Source organism: Dendropsophus ebraccatus, chromosome 4 (genome assembly GCF_027789765.1).
Source record: "Dendropsophus ebraccatus isolate aDenEbr1 chromosome 4, aDenEbr1.pat, whole genome shotgun sequence".
In the NCBI taxonomy this organism is placed as follows: domain Eukaryota; kingdom Metazoa; phylum Chordata; class Amphibia; order Anura; family Hylidae; genus Dendropsophus; species Dendropsophus ebraccatus.
Window position 1 is genome coordinate 99336404 of NC_091457.1, and position 16565 is coordinate 99352968.

The 16565-nt window shown below is 44.1% G+C and overlaps 1 protein-coding gene across 8 annotated transcripts in view; it reads right to left on the bottom strand.

Moving 5' to 3' along the window:
- LOC138788477 (fibulin-7-like) overlaps nt 1-16565 on the bottom strand; it is a 73943-nt gene that overhangs the window by 18581 nt on the left and 38797 nt on the right. For 5 of the 8 annotated variants that reach the window (XM_069966363.1, XM_069966361.1, XM_069966362.1 and 2 more), the window contains exons 2-3: nt 4208-4262; nt 3856-3991 (exon numbers count right to left, since the gene is read on the bottom strand). In XM_069966363.1, coding sequence (XP_069822464.1) covers nt 3856-3918 — 63 coding nt within the window. In that variant the 5' untranslated portion in view covers nt 3919-3991; nt 4208-4262. Of the gene's footprint in view, nt 1-3808; nt 3992-4207; nt 4263-9141; nt 9267-9564; nt 9584-16565 lie in introns of those variants that run through there. The other 3 variants (XM_069966357.1, XM_069966364.1, XM_069966365.1) reach the window with 3 other exon arrangements.

The following is a 16565-nucleotide window of genomic DNA, read 5'->3' on the forward strand; positions in this document are numbered from 1 at the left end:
CAGATTCAAATCGGCTGCAGATCCTGTACATGTGAACGCACCCTCACACCCCTACGTGTGAAGGCAAATCCAAACTGGACCACGAAATCTGCTGCAGATTCAAATCTGCGCCATCAAATCTGCTGCAGATCCTGTACGTGTGAACGCACTCTGACAGTTGATTTTCTGATGTTGCAGACATATCCATGCCCTTAGAAACACTAAACCCTGGCCCTAAAGGGATTCTTTCCTTTCAAAATAGCAGCACATCTATCCACATGTGTTGTATATAGCACATACAATCTGTGGACAGGTGTGGCGCTGTTTTGGAGCTGAAAGAAAGCATCCATTCCTTTCTTTTCAGTTTTAGACTTCTCAGACGCAAAGTGAACAACCGCTAATAGGTGTCATTACACTGAGATCAGACAATATTACCCAGCTTCAAAGAAAAAATATACAAAATAACTCCCAAACCACATTGGGAAGGTGGCAATTCTTTAAGTCAGTGTTCCACTCTATTTAGGAGTCTTAGAACATTAACTAGTGATGTATGCCAAGCCAAGAGCATCATAAACAACAGAGTTCTCACTAACCAGGCAACACCCTGTTCTGTATTGACGAGGGGCAAAAACCCCAAAACAGCTGTCTGCAGATTGATAGTCTTTCCTTTGGAAAGATTTTTGGCTTGGCATATATCCCTTGTGACTACAAAGTAGAAATATAAAGGAGAGGGATGATAAGAGTGATATATTGTATAAAGTGGCTTAACCCCTTAAGAACAAAGCCCAAAATGGTCTTAAGGAGCAGGACAATTTTCAATTTAGTGTTTTCATTTTTTCCTCCTCGTCTTCTAAGAGCTATAACTCTTTTATTTTTCCAGCTACAGGGCCATGTAAGGGCTTGTTTTTTTCAGGAACACTTTGTAAAGGTGCCTTTGTATCTACCATATGGGGTGAAATTGGAAAAAAAACACAATTCTGCAAATTGTGTGTGTGTGTGGGGGTGGGGGGGGGGCTGTCCCTGTTTACGTAATGCACTTTACAGTAAAACTGATATTTTATCTTTATTCTATAGGTCAGTCTGAATACATGTTCATATAGCTTTTCTAATGTTTTACTATTTTTATTAACAGTAAAACATTTTTTTTTTTTGCAAATAGGTAAGATTACAATGGCCCTTTTTTGACTCTTATAGCGTTTCTATTTTTCACGTATGGGGGTGTATAGGGAGTCATTTTTTTGTGCCATGATCTCCAGTTTTTATTAATACCATATTTGTGTAGCTGAGACATAATTGATCAATTTTTTTTTATTTTAATTTAAATAAAATGTAATAAAAGTAATTCAATCCTGGCTTTTTAAACCACTTTTTGTTTACACCGTTCATCGTGCGAGAACAATATTGATTTATTTTATTAGATTGGACGATTAGGCACGCTACGATATATAATATGTTTATTTATATTATTTATTTGATGTGTTTTATTTATAAAATGGGAAAGGGGGATTTAATCTTTTATTGGGGAGGGGTTATGTCTTGTTTTTTTTTACCAATTAAAGAAAACCAATCACCTAAAAAATCAATATAAAGGCAATAATCTGTGCTAATACACCCTCTAACACACTTTCCACACATATATATATATAGCATCTGCCCCATACACCCCAAAATCATACTTTGATCTTGTCCCCGCCATATGCTAATTCCAGGAAGGTAGTCAGGGCCAGCCAGCGATGATCTGCGGCCGGGGGAGGAAAGGTGAGAGGGGGAGAGGAGGGGGGCTGCTGCTGTCACAGAGATGGTGCAGCAAATGTGGAGAGAGGAGGAGGCCACAGTAATTGCCGGAGGGGGGATAGGAGCTTCGCTGAATGAATGATTTTAATCCTGCAGTAGCCAGCAGAACAGGAATAATGGCGCTTTGGCTGTATTAGGGTTAAAATAATTGATTCAGGGAAGAGCTGCCTGTATGAGAGGCCAATGCTAGATCACAAATACAGTGGGGATAGAGAGCCACTGTATATCAGCTACACAGTCCCAGCCCCGCCCCCGAATTATGATGCAGGGACAGGGGGCTGTGAATGACGCCAATAGAGGCGTGATTACTGCGATGTACCCTGGCGTCATTAAGGGTGTTCACAGGGGGGCCCGCGCGGCGACGTAATGTGAACATAGCCTAAGCATGGGAATAGAGCAATTTTAAGGAACATATATATTTTTTAAAAGGTTTTAATTTTTTAAAAACCATCAAATAAAATAAAAGTTACATATTGTTGTAATTGTAACAACTTGAGGAACATGTATAACAAGTCAGTTTTACCCTAGGGCAAACGGCGTAAACACAAAACCTCCCCAAATTAAAAAAAATGTGTTGTTTTTTTTTTAATTTTACCCCTAGAGATGAGCGAACTTTGAGCATGCTCGAGTCCATCCGAACCCGAACGTTCGGCATTTGATTAGCGGTGGCTGCTGAACTTGGATAAAGTCCTAAGGCTATGTAGAAAACATGGATATAGTCATTGGCTGTATCCATGTTTTCTAGACAACCTTAGAGCTTTATCCAAGTTCAGCAGCCCCAGCTAATCAAATGCCGAACGCTCGGGTTCGGATGGACTCGAGCATGCTCAAGGTTCGCTCATCTCTAGTCACCACACATTTAATTTTTTCCTGGGTTTGCAGTGTACTTTATGCAAAAATTAAGCCCGTCATTGCAAAGTACAATTAGTGGCACAAAAATAAGGGCTCATGTAGGTCTCTAGGTGAAAAATTGCAAGTGCTATGGCCTTTTAAGCACAAAGAGGAAAAAACGAAAGCGCCAAAATGAAAATTGGTCCAGTCTTTAAGGGGTTAAAACTTTTTAAAAATTTTTTTACACTTTTTATGTTTCCTTAGGGGACTTAAACATTTTTACATTACTTTTCTAATAGTAACATAGCATAACATTAAGCAGTGTAATCTGCAATCATTGCATAGGGCCTGCCTGTGCGGACTCTATACACTGATCGCCAATCTAACTGCCAAGAGGAAGGTAAGAGACCTCCGGCAGTCAGATAGAACGATTGGAATAGTGACAGGAGCACAGCTCCTGTGACTGATGTAAGTGCTGCAATCGCGGCACTGCAGGGGTTAATGGCGGGCTGCGGCGAGACAGCCCAACATTAACAGTGAGAACCTGGCTGCATATAGCAGCCGGTCCCCACCTGCTTTTAAGTGAGCTCAGCTCCTAAGCTCACTTCAAAGCACCGCTGGACTTCATGACATACGGATACGGCATGGGTCCTTAAGTGACAGGATTCCATGATGTACCCGTATGGCATGGGTCCTTAAGGGTAAAGTAGTACTTTGGGAGAAAAAAGTGTTTGTTTTTTTTATTTAATCAACTGTTGTCAGAAAGTTATACAGATGTATAAATTACTTAATAAAAAAAAAAGCCTTACAGTACTTATCAACTGCTGTATGTCCTGCAGGAAGTGGTGTATTCTTTCCAGTCTGACATGGCACTCTGCTGTTGCCTCTATTCATGTCAACAAATCCCCATAGAAAACTTCTCCTGCTCTGGACAGTTGCTGACATGGACAGAGGTGGCAGCAGGGAGCACTGTGTCAGGCTGGAAAGAATACCACTTCCTGCAGGACATACAGTAGCTCATATGTAATGGAAGGCTTGATTTTTTTTTTTTTTTAACAGAAGACATTTAAAAAATCTATATAACTTTCTGACACTAGATGATTTAAAAACAATTGTATTTCTCTGGAGTAGCCTATTAATTAGAGTGTGAGCTCATGGGGACAAGCTGATGGGAGTAATAGGAAGATCAGCCATGATAACCTACCCCCCAAGTCTGCTGCCCCATCTGTCACTTCCCTTTTCAGTACTCACGTGCCCCTCACAGTCATCCAGAAGCTGGAGGGAGACGCTGAGGAGAAGGACGGTCTTCAGCATTGTGTCTCCGCAACCTCAGATGTCAGATGCAGCTCTGGACATAAGACCGTGGGCGCTCCACAACCCAAACGTCCTGCATGATGGGTAACAACATGAGTGTGATTTATGATCTGTGCAGCTGTACAGTGACCTTTAACCCCAGTGGTCCCTACTGTCTATGAGATGCATCTAGCCATTCTAGCCAATTTCTGATGGATTCTTTCGTGCCATGAGAGTTCTCTGTGGTTGGCAATTTATAATATTTTTGGATAGGAATCTCTGCTTAAAATTAAATGTAATTTTTATTCACCTTAAATTCTCTTTCTCTAAGTCCAAGTAGCAGGGCCAGTGGAAATTGTATCCTCCTAGAAAGTACAACAGAAAGTATCAATTAAGTGAAACTCTTTAGGAACTAACTGAAATACTTTAGGAACCATAAATAGGATAACTAGTGTGGTGAGGTACAGGTATAGGTGTTGCTGTGACAGCTCAGCCAAAGGTGGTATTGTCGCGACGACAGTGCTTGTCCAGCATACAGGTGTGATGTTGGTACCTGCTTTGTTTATATGGCTCGTTATGTTCCCCAATGGCCGGTGTCCTGCTGGGTTGTGATGGGTCCCTTGGGCTCTTGTCACGCTAGTCCTGGGTGGCAATTGACCCACCCGGACTATCGGTACCACCACCCACAGTCCAGGGAAAAATAACCCCAGTGATAGCAAACAACTGGTGTAGAACAACTTTACTATAAAGTCTCTCAGTAGTACAATATACTTTAGCAGAATAGATAAATCTTCACACAGACTTTTAGTGCTTGAGCTGCTGGAAAAGTGGAGTAGAAGAGAGGTAGTTGTAGCGGTGCTTGGAGAGTTGAGAGTTGAGGAGAAGAGTTTGTAGAGGGAGTCCTAACCCAATGTAGCAATGTACTCTGCCGGAACTTTGAGAGAATACTTGTAGAGTGAGAAGTTATTTGTACCCGTGTTTAGACTGTGTCTGACCACCTTCTACCCTACAGTGTCAAGTGACTGTTCTAATAGGATGATACAAGCCCCAGTTCGATTACGTGTGCGGCGATACCAAATATGTTTATTTATTTGTTTATTTATTAATTTATATTTATAAAATGGGAAAAGGGGGGTGATTTGGACTTCTATTAGGGGAGGGGATTTTTTTATTAATAAAAACACTTTTTTACTTTTTTTTTTTACATAAACTAAAAGTCACCCTGGGGGACTTGTAAATAGACAGCACTGATCTCTCATAGAGATCAATGCTGTGTATATACACAGCAAAGATCGATTACATCGGTCATAGATTGCTTTGGCCTGCAGCAGGCCACAGGAACCTATTGCCGAGCTGGGCTCAGCGTCATTGCAACGCTGAGGCCCGGCACGGGCAGAAGAACGGACCTCCCCCCCCCCCCGCGATCGCATCGTGGGGGGGGAGATCCGTCCCACTAGACACCAGGCTAAGGCTGCGTGCACATTACAGAATTGCCGCGTATGACCCGCGGCGTATTCCGTCGCTCGTCTCCACACGCGGCGGTGCGCATTTCCGCCCGTGCCATAGACGCTATTCTATGCACGGGCGATTCCGCGTTCCGCCAAAAGAATTGACATGTCAATTCTTTCGACGGAACGCGGAATCCGCCCGTACACAGAACAGTTTCTATGGCACGGGCGGAAATGCGCGCCGCCGCGTGCGGAGACGAGCGACGGAATACGCCGCGGGTCATACGCGGCAATTCCGTAGTGTGCACGCAGCCTAATAGAGGCACTGCCCGGCTGCAGACTGCAGCTGGGAGCAGTGCAGTTCAGAGCGGGGTCCCGGCGGGTCCTGTACACCCCCCGCGGCACCATGACGTACCAGGTACGTCATGGGTCGCTAAGGGGTTAAAGGACAACTCTGTTGCTGATTAAAAAAAAAAAAAAGTTAGTGTCTTCATTGTTTCTTCACTTCCTGGTTTGGGCTTTCCCATGATGCACTTTGTCTCCTGTGATGTCTAACTGACTCTGTAGAACTGTTAGATGGCTTACAGCTTGCTCAGCCAATCAGAGCTGAGCAACCTGAGTCATCTGACAAAGGGAGGTTGGCCTAACAGGGCTTAGACCAGCCTCCCACTTGATGATGTTATTGTCACAAAATGGCTGCCACAGAGCAGCCTGAGGTCAACCGTCATTATGTTGAACATATGTTGAACATATTTTTAAAGAATTTTTGTGATATTTTTTTTCTATGATATATTTTCAATTTTACTATCTATAATACAAAAAAAAAGTTAATTCTGGCCATTAACCCCTTAAGGACAGAGCCAATTTCGATTTTTTGCGTTTTAGTTTTTTCCTCCTTGTGCTTAAAAGGCCATAGCACTTGCATTTTTCCACCTAGAAACCCACATGAGCCCTTATTTTTTGCGTCACTAATTATACTTTGCAATGACAGGCTGAATTTTTGCATAAAGTACACTGCGAAACCAGAAAAAAATTCAAAGTGTGGTGAAATTGAAAAAAAAAAAGCATTTTGTTTATTTGGGGGAAATGTGTTTTTACGCCATTCGCCCCGGGGTAAAACTGACTTGTTATATATGTTCCTCAAGTCGTTACGATTAAAACGATATGTAACATGTATAACTTATATTGTATCGGATGGCCTGTAAAAAATTAAAACCATTGTCAACAAATATACGTCACTTAAAATCGCTCCATTCCCAGGCTTATATCGCTTTTATCCTTTGGTCTATGGGGCTGTGTCAGGTGTCATTTTTTGCGCCATGATGTGTACTTTCTATCGGTACCTTGATTGCGCATATATGACTTTTTGATCGCTTTTTATTACAATTTTTCTGGATTTGATGCGACCAAAAATGCGCAATTTTGCACTTTGGGATTTTTTTGCGCTGACGCCATTTACCGTGCGAGATCAGGAATGTGATTAATTAATAGTTGGGGCGATTACGCACGCGGCGATAGCAAACATGTTTGTTTATTTATTTATTTACTTTTATTTATAACCTGGGAAAAGGGGGGTGATTCAGACTTTTATTAGGGGAGGGGGCTTTTTACTATTAACAACACTTTTTTTTTTTTTACTTTTACACTTATACTAGAAGCCCTCCTAGGGGACTTCTAGTATAAGTGCTTTGATCTCTCATAGAGATCTCTGCAGCATAGATATGCTGCAGAGATCCATGATATAGGCACTCGTTTACTTCCGGCTGCTGCAACCGGAAGTAAACGAGTGCCGAGCCGGGGACGGCGCCATCTTGGAGCGGTCCCCGGCCGGCTTCAGAAACTGAGATCGCTCCCCCGGGATGTTATCCACTAGACACCAGGGAACAGCTGAATCCGGTAATCGGATGCAGCTGTCATGTTTGACAGCTGCATCTGATTACTGTATTAGCGGGCACGGCGATCGGACCGTGCCCACTAATACCTACGGTCCCGGGCTACAAGCGGCACCCGGGACCGCCGCGGTTCAGAGCGGGGTCGCCGCGCGGCCCCGCTCTGAACGTCCTTACCGGCATCAGGGCGTAAATATACGCCCGATGTCGTTAAGGGGTTAAGCTGCCACTTCCTATTCTGGAAAGAAAACATATCATTATTATTATTATTATTATTATTATGACGTAGGATGTGACAAAAGGTGACAGCAGTATATAGATAAGACAGGATCAGGGTATTTCTAATAGGTTATATAGTCATAGATCAACTTTTCCCCCTTCCTGCACAATAATCTCTGGTCATAGAGCATGACCTGAAAACTTTCCTATAGTAGTTAATCTGCCTTCACTAAACTATTGCTTTCTATGCCCACGGGGCAGTTGTACATGGTCTGTCTAAATGCTGTTTCCAGAGAAGAGCAGAGGCTAAAGTAATAAGGCAGCCCCCATAATAATTGACTAAAAATCAAGTAGTTAAAGCTTTAACCCCTAACGACGCATGATGGGTATACCAGTCATGCGTCCGTTAACAGGGATCAGAGAGGGCTCGCAGCGGCAGGCTATTTAACTATTTAAATGCAGCTGTCAAAGTTGACAGTTGCATTTGTATAGTATCTGTGCACCCTGTCCCTGGTATCTAGTGGGGGATCTCCCCCCTGCGATACGATCGCGGAGGGGAGATCCGTTCTAATGAGCCGGCCGGGGCTCAGCGTCAGAATGATGCTGATCCCGACTCGGCAATCCATTCAGATGGTCTGCAGCAGTGCTCTATTATATACACAGCATTGATCTCAATGGGAGATCAGTGCTGTGTATATAGAAGTTCCCCAGGGGGCTTCATATTACTGTATGTAAAAAAAGAATAAAAGTGTTTTTATTAATAAATAACCCTCTCCCCTAATAAAAGTCCAAATCACCCCCCTTTTCCCATTTTATAAATACAAATAAATAAATAAACATGTTTGGTATCTCTGCGTGCGTAATCGCCCGTAATATAAATTTATTTAATTAATGATTCCTCACGGTAAACGGCGTCAGCGCAAAAAAAATTCCAAAGTGCAAAATTGCGCATTTTTGGTTGCATCAAATCCAGAAAAATTGTAATAAAAAGCGATCAAAAAGTCGCATATGCACAATCAAGGTACCGATAGAAAGTACAAATCATGGCGCAAAAAATTACACCTCACACAGCCCCATAGACCAAAGGATAAAAGCGCTATAAGCATGGGAATAGAGCGATTTTAAGGAACATTTATTTTCTGTAAAAGGTTTTAATTTTTTACGGGCCATCACCTAAAATAAAAGTTATACATGTTACATATCGTTGTAATCGTACCGACTTGAGGAACATATATAACAATATAATCAGTTTTTTCATAGGACACATGGCGTAAAAACAAAGCCCTCCCAAAGAAAAAGAATTGCGTTTTTCTTTTCAATTTCACCGCGCATATAATTTTTTTCTGGTTTCACAGCATATTTTATGCAAAAATTCACCCTGTCATTGCAAAGTACAATTAGTGGCGCAAAAAATAAGGGCTCATGTGGGTCCATAGGTGTAAAAATGCAACTGATATGGCCTTATATACACAAGGAGGAAAAAACGCAAAAACGAAAATTAGCCCGGTCCTTAAGGGGTTAAATAAAGAAAGAAAACAAGTGTCGGATCTGGCTCTAATAAAATCTAGATTATTGACCCCTTTATATAGACAGCAGTGACAGAAAAGTACTTATTTGTATGAAACCAAGACACCCCCCACCATACCAAGGGCTCTATTCCGGAATAACGTTTGTCAGTGGTCACTCACCGACTAGGAGCCTCTGAAGAGATGTGATGGTGCGGAGTGGATGGGATGTTGTGTGCACTGCAGAAGACACATTACCTCCACATTCCTAGCGGCCAGGCGGGGTCATTTCTCAGCACAGTAAACATCTGAGCAGTAACAGGACTTGTTTGTTAGAGCTGTGTCAGCAGAGCATCACTTCTCATCAAGTAAACAGTGCAGAGCATCCTACCTCATCAGACATCAACTGCAGAGCATCACCTCTCAAATATCACTTGAAGAGCAACTCAGTTTAGAGCATAACATCTTTCTTGGGAAGAATTGCATGTCATCTCATCACAAGTAATCCTGCAGACTATTACTTTTTGGCATTCATAAGGCACACTGGTTGGTGAGCCCCCCAGTAATCATACACCATGCCTCCAAGAGATGAAGCTGTGTACTGACCCGATAGCTGTATCTTCATATTCCCTCACCACCACACACACCTATGAATAAGGGAAAATTACAAAGAAAAGTGTCCATGTGACCCAAGATGTCTGTCAGCTGCTCTATCTAATCCTATGATGTGGTACTGTCTACTAAACTCCTATATCTTATGGTGCGTTTACACAGGCATATTTGTCTGACAGATTTTGGAAGCCAAAGCCAGGAATGGATTTGAGAAGAGGATAAATCTCAGTCTTTCCTTTATGACCCGTTCCCTGTTCATGGTCTGTTCCTGGCTTTGGCTTCAAAAATCTGTCAGATAAATCTGCCTGTGTAAACGCACCATTAGCTTATTATGTGAGTTACTGTCTGCTGAGCTGGTGTACTTAAAGGAGAAGTCCGGCCAAAATAATTTTTTTATATGTTATTACTTATGAAAAGTTATACAATTTTCTAATGTACATTATTTATGGGAATGCTCATATACTGCTATTTCCCTTAATTTAGTGTATCAGGAAGTGTTAGACTTATCTCTGAAGCAGTGACGTCACAACGAAAGGTGTAATTCCTATGGAGTGTCCAGCAGGGGGCGCTCTTTATATAGAAGTCAATGAGTACCATTGACTTCTATATATAGTGCGCCCCTGCTGGACACTCCATAGGAATTACAGTGTATGTTATGTTATGCACTGTACTTTTGGGGACTTCATGAATACATTTATAGAATACTTTGGGGAGCAAGTGTCCTTGCTCCCCAAAGTATCCCATAAATATATTCAATTAATAGATTTGCAGGGCACCGAGCAGGGAGAGGAGTGCCATCTACCTCCCCCCTCCCTGCTCGGTGCTGGGAACATATACAAAGTACTACTCCCCCATTATCTGCAGATAATGGGGGAGTAGTACCTGTGCTATGCCTATCACCGCCGCTCACACAGGGGCTGCCTCTGACTGCCGCTCACTCCCACCCGCCCGCGCCGCTACTCACTATCCGGCCGGCCGCGTCGCTCCTCACTATCCCTGACTCCCGCCCGCACGCCCCGTTCCTCAACGCTCCTCACATTATCTGGCCGGCCGCCGCTCTCTGCTCATGCATGACGGCCGCGTCAGCCTGCCCCCACCCCGGCCGGGGACACCAAGAAGTACCGTGCTCCCGGCCGGGGTGGGGGCGGGCTGACGCGGCCGGCCAGATAGTGAGTAGCGGCGCGGGCGGTAGTCAGGGATAGTGAGGAGCGGCGCGGACGGGTGGGAGTGAGCGGCAGTCAGAGGCAGCCCCTGTGTGAGCGGCGGCGGCGGTCATAGGCATAGCACAGGTACTACTCCCCCATTAACTGCAGATAATGGGGGAGTAGTACTTTGTATATGTTCCCAGCACCGAGCAGGGAGGGGGAGGTAGATGGCACTCCTCTCCCTCCCTGCTCGGTGCCCAGCAAATGTATTAATTGAATACATTTATAGGATACTTTGGGAAGCAAGGACACTTGCTCCCCAAAGTATTCTATAAATGTATTCATGAAGTCCCCAAAAGTACAGTGCATAACATAACATTACATACACTGTAATTCCTATGGAGTGTCCAGCAGGGGCGCACTATATATAGAAGTCAATGGTACTCATTGACTTCTATATAGAGAGCGCCCCCTGCTGGACACTCTATAGGAATTACACCTTTCGTCGTGACGTCAGTGCTTCTGAGAGAATTCTAACACTTCCTGATACACTAAATTAAGGGAAATAGCAGCACCTGTCAGGCCGCCGCGGCCCCCTCACACATCTCCCTCCAGCAGCCACAGTGACGTCATATCACTGCGCCTGCTGGAGGGAGAAGATGTGTGCGGGGGGTGGCGGGGGGATTATTAATATGGGGACAGCACAGGGGGGATCATTCATATGGGGACAGAGCACAGGGGGGATTATTACTATGGGGACAGAGCACAGGGGGGAATATTACTATGGGGACAGAGCACAGGGGGGAATATTACTATGGGGAGAGCACAGGGGGCATTATTAATATGGGGACAGAGCACAGAGGGGATTATTAAAATGGGGCAGAGCACAGGGTGGATTATTAATATGGGGCAGAGCACAGGGGGGATTATTACTATGGTAAAAGTACAGGGGGGAATATTACTATGGGCAGAGCACAGGGGGATTATTACTATGGGGAAAGCACAGGGGGGATTATTACTATGGGGAGAGCATGGGGGGGTTATTACTATGGGGGTGCAGCACGGGGGGAATATTATGGGGATAGAGCACAAGGGGATAATTACTATGGGGAGAGCATAGGAGGGATTATTACTATGGGCAGAGCACAGGGGGATTATTACTATGGGGAAAACACAGGGGCGATTATTAATATGGGGAGAGCACAGGGGGGAATATTACTATAGGGATAGAGCACAGATGGGATTATTACTATGGGGTGCAGCACAGGGGGATTATTACTATGGGGAGAGCACAGGGGGGGTTATTACTATGGGGGTGCAGCACGGGGGGAATATTATGGGGATAGAGCACAGGGGGATAATTACTATGGGGAGAGCATAGGAGGGATTATTACTATGGAGACAGCAGAGGGGGGGAATATTATGGGGATAGAGCACAGGGGGATAATTACTATGGGGAGAGCATAGGAGGGATTATTACTATGGGGAAAACACAGGGGCGATTATTAATATGGGGAGAGCACAGGGGGGGAATATTACTATAGGGATAGAGCACAGGGGGGATTATTACTATGGGGTGCAGCACAGGGGGGATTATTACTATGGGGAGAGCACAGGGGGGGTTATTACTATGGGGGTGCAGCACGGGGGGGAATATTATGGGGATAGAGCACAGGGGGATAATTACTATGGGGAGAGCATAGGAGGGATTATTACTATGGAGACAGCAGAGGGGGGGATTATTACTGTGCCGGATGCAGCACAGGGGGGAATATTACTATTGGGGCACTGCACAGTGGGCATTATTACTATATGGAGGCAAAGCAAGAGACATTATTACTATATAGGGGCACAGCAGGGAATTCTACATACAGGGGGCAACCCACATACCTACTGACTTTACTGAACATGACACAAAAAAGTTGAGCCTAAAATGTTTGTCTGTCAGGTTCAGAAGAGACGAATTGTTGCTGCAAGAAATAATCATGTTGGTCTGAGCCAGAAGGAGAGGAAAAGGAAAGTGATGCGTCAGATCAAAGAAGATGTCACCTGTCACTAAATGCCTTTTTTTTTTTTGCCCCAAGATGAAAAGGGTTGCTTTTTACTAGTAACACCCCTCCCCCCCCGCCCAAAAAAAAAAAAAATATTCACTTGAGGGGGGCGCTTTTAGCAAGATTCGCCCCTTAATTATCATGATGGTTCTTAATGATCATGAACAACGGCCTTTATTTGTCCTTACTTGGACGTTGTGGGAACATAGCCTAATCCTGAAAATAAATAATATGTGCTTTCTGACAAGTTGACCACAATTAACAATACATTAACAATACCAACATGTGAACGGGTACCAAGAGCATGTAAGGGGGTGAAACCTACACTCCCCATTTTTTCAGAATATTTCTTGATATTGGTTACAAGTTACATGAAGTTTTCCGCTTAGTTGTCTGTGAGATTGCTCAAACATTTTTTTTATATTTACACTGTCTGTATACATCATTTAAGCTGTTCTCCTACAGTAACTATTTATTGCTTCATATTCTTTTTCCTTTGCTGCTCATTTCTTTGCACTTGCTCATGTAGATTTACTATTTATCCAACTTGCATTGGTATACTATAGCACTTTATTAGAAGTGATTTTTGCTTAGCATCACCCTAGCACTATATCAGGGGTGTTTTGTTATTATTCTAGGTGATTTGTGTGATCTTGTATATTTTGTGACAGTACCTGTATTTATAATGGTTGGGGTAGAATTCTGTTTGTTCCTGGCGAGGATATCTTATTTTGGATCCTCTTGGTTGTGCTGTATGCTATGAGGATGGTTTTAAAGGGGTTATCCAGCGTGGGGGCACTTTTTTGGGGGACCGGGGAGGAGGTGGCTGAAATAAAAGACGTCCTTACCTCGCCGGTTCCAGCGGCGGGCCCCGCATTACGGCGCTCCGGTGCCGGTTCCCGGCCGCTCCCTGGTGTCTGAAGCCGCCCGAGACACTACGTCTCAGGGCTGCTCAGCCACTCAGTGAAGGAGGCGGGATCCGTTTGAAGTCCGCTCGGATCCCGCCTCCTTCACTGAGAGGCACTGCCCGGCTTCATAGAGGCACTGCCCGGCTGCACATGTCAGCCGGGATCAGCGCCGTTCAGAGTGGGGTCCCGGCGGGACCCCTCTCTGAACACCCCGCGCGGCATCATGACGTATCAGATACGTGGTGGTCATGTGGTGGTGTTGTTTTGTTTAACCCCTTAAGGACAGAGCCAATTTCGATTTTTGCGTTTTCGTTTTTTCCTCCTTGTGCATCAAAGGCCATAGCACTTGCATTTTTCCACCTAGAAACCCACATGAGCCCTTATTTTTTGCGTCACTAATTGTACTTTGCAATGACAGGCTGAATTTTTGCATAAAGTACACTGCGAAACCCGAAAAAAATTAAAAGTGTGGTGAAATTGAAAAAAAAAAACGCATTTTGTTTATTTGAGGGAAATGTGTTTTTACGCCATTCGCCCTGGGGTAAAACTGACTTGTTATGCACGTTCCTCAAGTCGTTACGATTTAAACGATATGTAACATGTATAACTTATATTGTATCGGATGGCCTGTAAAAAATTCAAACCATTGTCAACAAATATACGTCACTTAATCGCTCCATTCCCAGGCTTATAGCACTTTTATCCTTTGGTCTATGGGGCTGTTTCAGGTGTCATTTTTTGCGCCATGATGTGATCTTTCTATCGGTACCTTGATTGCGCATATACAACTTTTTGATCGATTTTTTTGCGCTTACGCCGTTTACCGTGCGAGATCAGGAATGTGATTAATTAATAGTTCGGGCGATTACGCACGCGGCGATAGCAAACATGTTTATTTATTTATTTATTTATTTATTTATTTACTTTTATTTATAACCTTGGAAAAGGGGGGTGATTCAGACTTTTATTAGGGGAGGGGGCTTTTTATTGACAACAACACTTTATTATTTTTTTTTACACATATACTAGAAGCCCCCCTAGGGGACTTCTAGTATATACACTTTGATCTCTCATTGAGATCTCTGCAGCATAGATATGCTGCAGAGATCCATGAGATCGGTACTCGTTTGCTTTCGGCTGCTGCAGCCAGAAACAAACGAGTGCCGAGCCGGGGACGGCGTCATCTTGGAGCGGTCCCCGGCCGGCTTCAGAAACGGAGATCGCTCCTCCGGGATAACATCCCAGAGGAGCGATCTCCGCCACTAGACACCAGGGAGACGCTGGATCCGGTAATCGGATGCAGCTGTCATGTTTGACAGCTGCATCTGATTACTGTATTAGCGGGCTTGGCGATCGGACCGTGCCCGCTAATACCTACGGTCCCGGGCTACGCGCGGCCCCGCTCTGAACTCCCTTACCGGCAATAGGGCGTACCTATACGCCCTTTGTCGTTAAGGGGTTAATAAAGGGTCCTGATTATAATCACATTTTCTATGTATTTTTGAGTGCACTAAATTTCCGTTCCGTTCTTTCTCTTCCATTCAATTTAACTTTGGCATACTTTTAGTAGTACCATTGTTTATTTGGTTGGAGCCCCCAATCTATCATAACATTAAAGGGTATCTGTCACAAAGAGATCCCTGTTCAGAGTTCTGTGCAGTTGCAGCTGAGGCTGGAAAATCTTGTTGCTCTGGACACATGCTGAGTTCGGCACAGAAACTGAGTTCAAGCAGAGGGATTTCTTAAAGTGACTCTGTACCCACAATCTGACTCCCCCAAAACCACTTGTATCTTCGGAACGCTGCTTTTAATGCAAGATCTGTCCGGGGGTCTGTTCGGCAGGTGATTCAGTTATTGTCCTAAAAAACAACTTTTTAACTTGCAGCCCTGTGTCAAATTGGCCTAGAGTGTGTGTGCCCTAGGATTGCAACGCCCCTCCGTCCCTCCTCATCACTAGGAATGCCCCAGGCAGAACTTTTCCTATTCATCACCTGTCTGAACACTGCACAGGTGCCATAACGATCCAGCTTATGTGCAGTGTTTACACAGGTGATGAATAGGAGAAGAGGGCGGGGAGGAGGGACAGAGGGGTTTGGCAATCCTAGGGCATGGGTACTATAGGCAACGCCAATTTGACACAGGGCTGCAAGTTTAAAAGTTGTTTTTTAGGACAGTAACTGCATCACCTGTTGTACGGACCCCAAGACAGATCTTGGATTAAAAGCAGCTGACGGTACAAGTGTTGTTTTGTTTTTGTTTGTTTGTTGTTTTTTTTTGGGGGGGGGGGCAGATTGTGGGTACAGAGTCGCTTTAAGATTAACTACTTCCCATCATACATTTATCCCCTATATTCTTTTCAATGTGACACAGTGCTCTCTGCTGCCACCTCTGTCAGTGATGGGATCTGTCCAGACCATTAGCAAATACCCATAGAAAACCTCTCCTGCTGTGGACAGTTCCTGACATGGACAGAGGTCGCAGCAGAAAGAACTGTGTAGGACTGGAAAGAATACACCACTTCCTGCAGGACATACACCAGCTGATAAGTATGGGAAAACTTAGAGTCACTGTCAAGAATTTTTCTTTTTGCAGAAATTAATAGTCCAGGTGATTTTAAGAAACTTTGTAATTGGGTTTATTAGCTGAAAAATGAATTTTTATCATGAAAAATCAGTTTGAAGCTCTCCTGTCTTCATTGTTCTCCTATGGAGAGCGGGAAAAAGACACCAAAACAGGACAACAAAGAGTTAATTAAAAGCTACCTTACCCTCTGTCCTCTCTCCTCTGATGTCACCACTGACGTATCTGGCCTCTGAATAGCACTCTGAATAGCTCCCCTGCTGAGTAATCCCTTGTTCTCTGTTTTTTTGCTGCCGACATTTCTCCTCCGT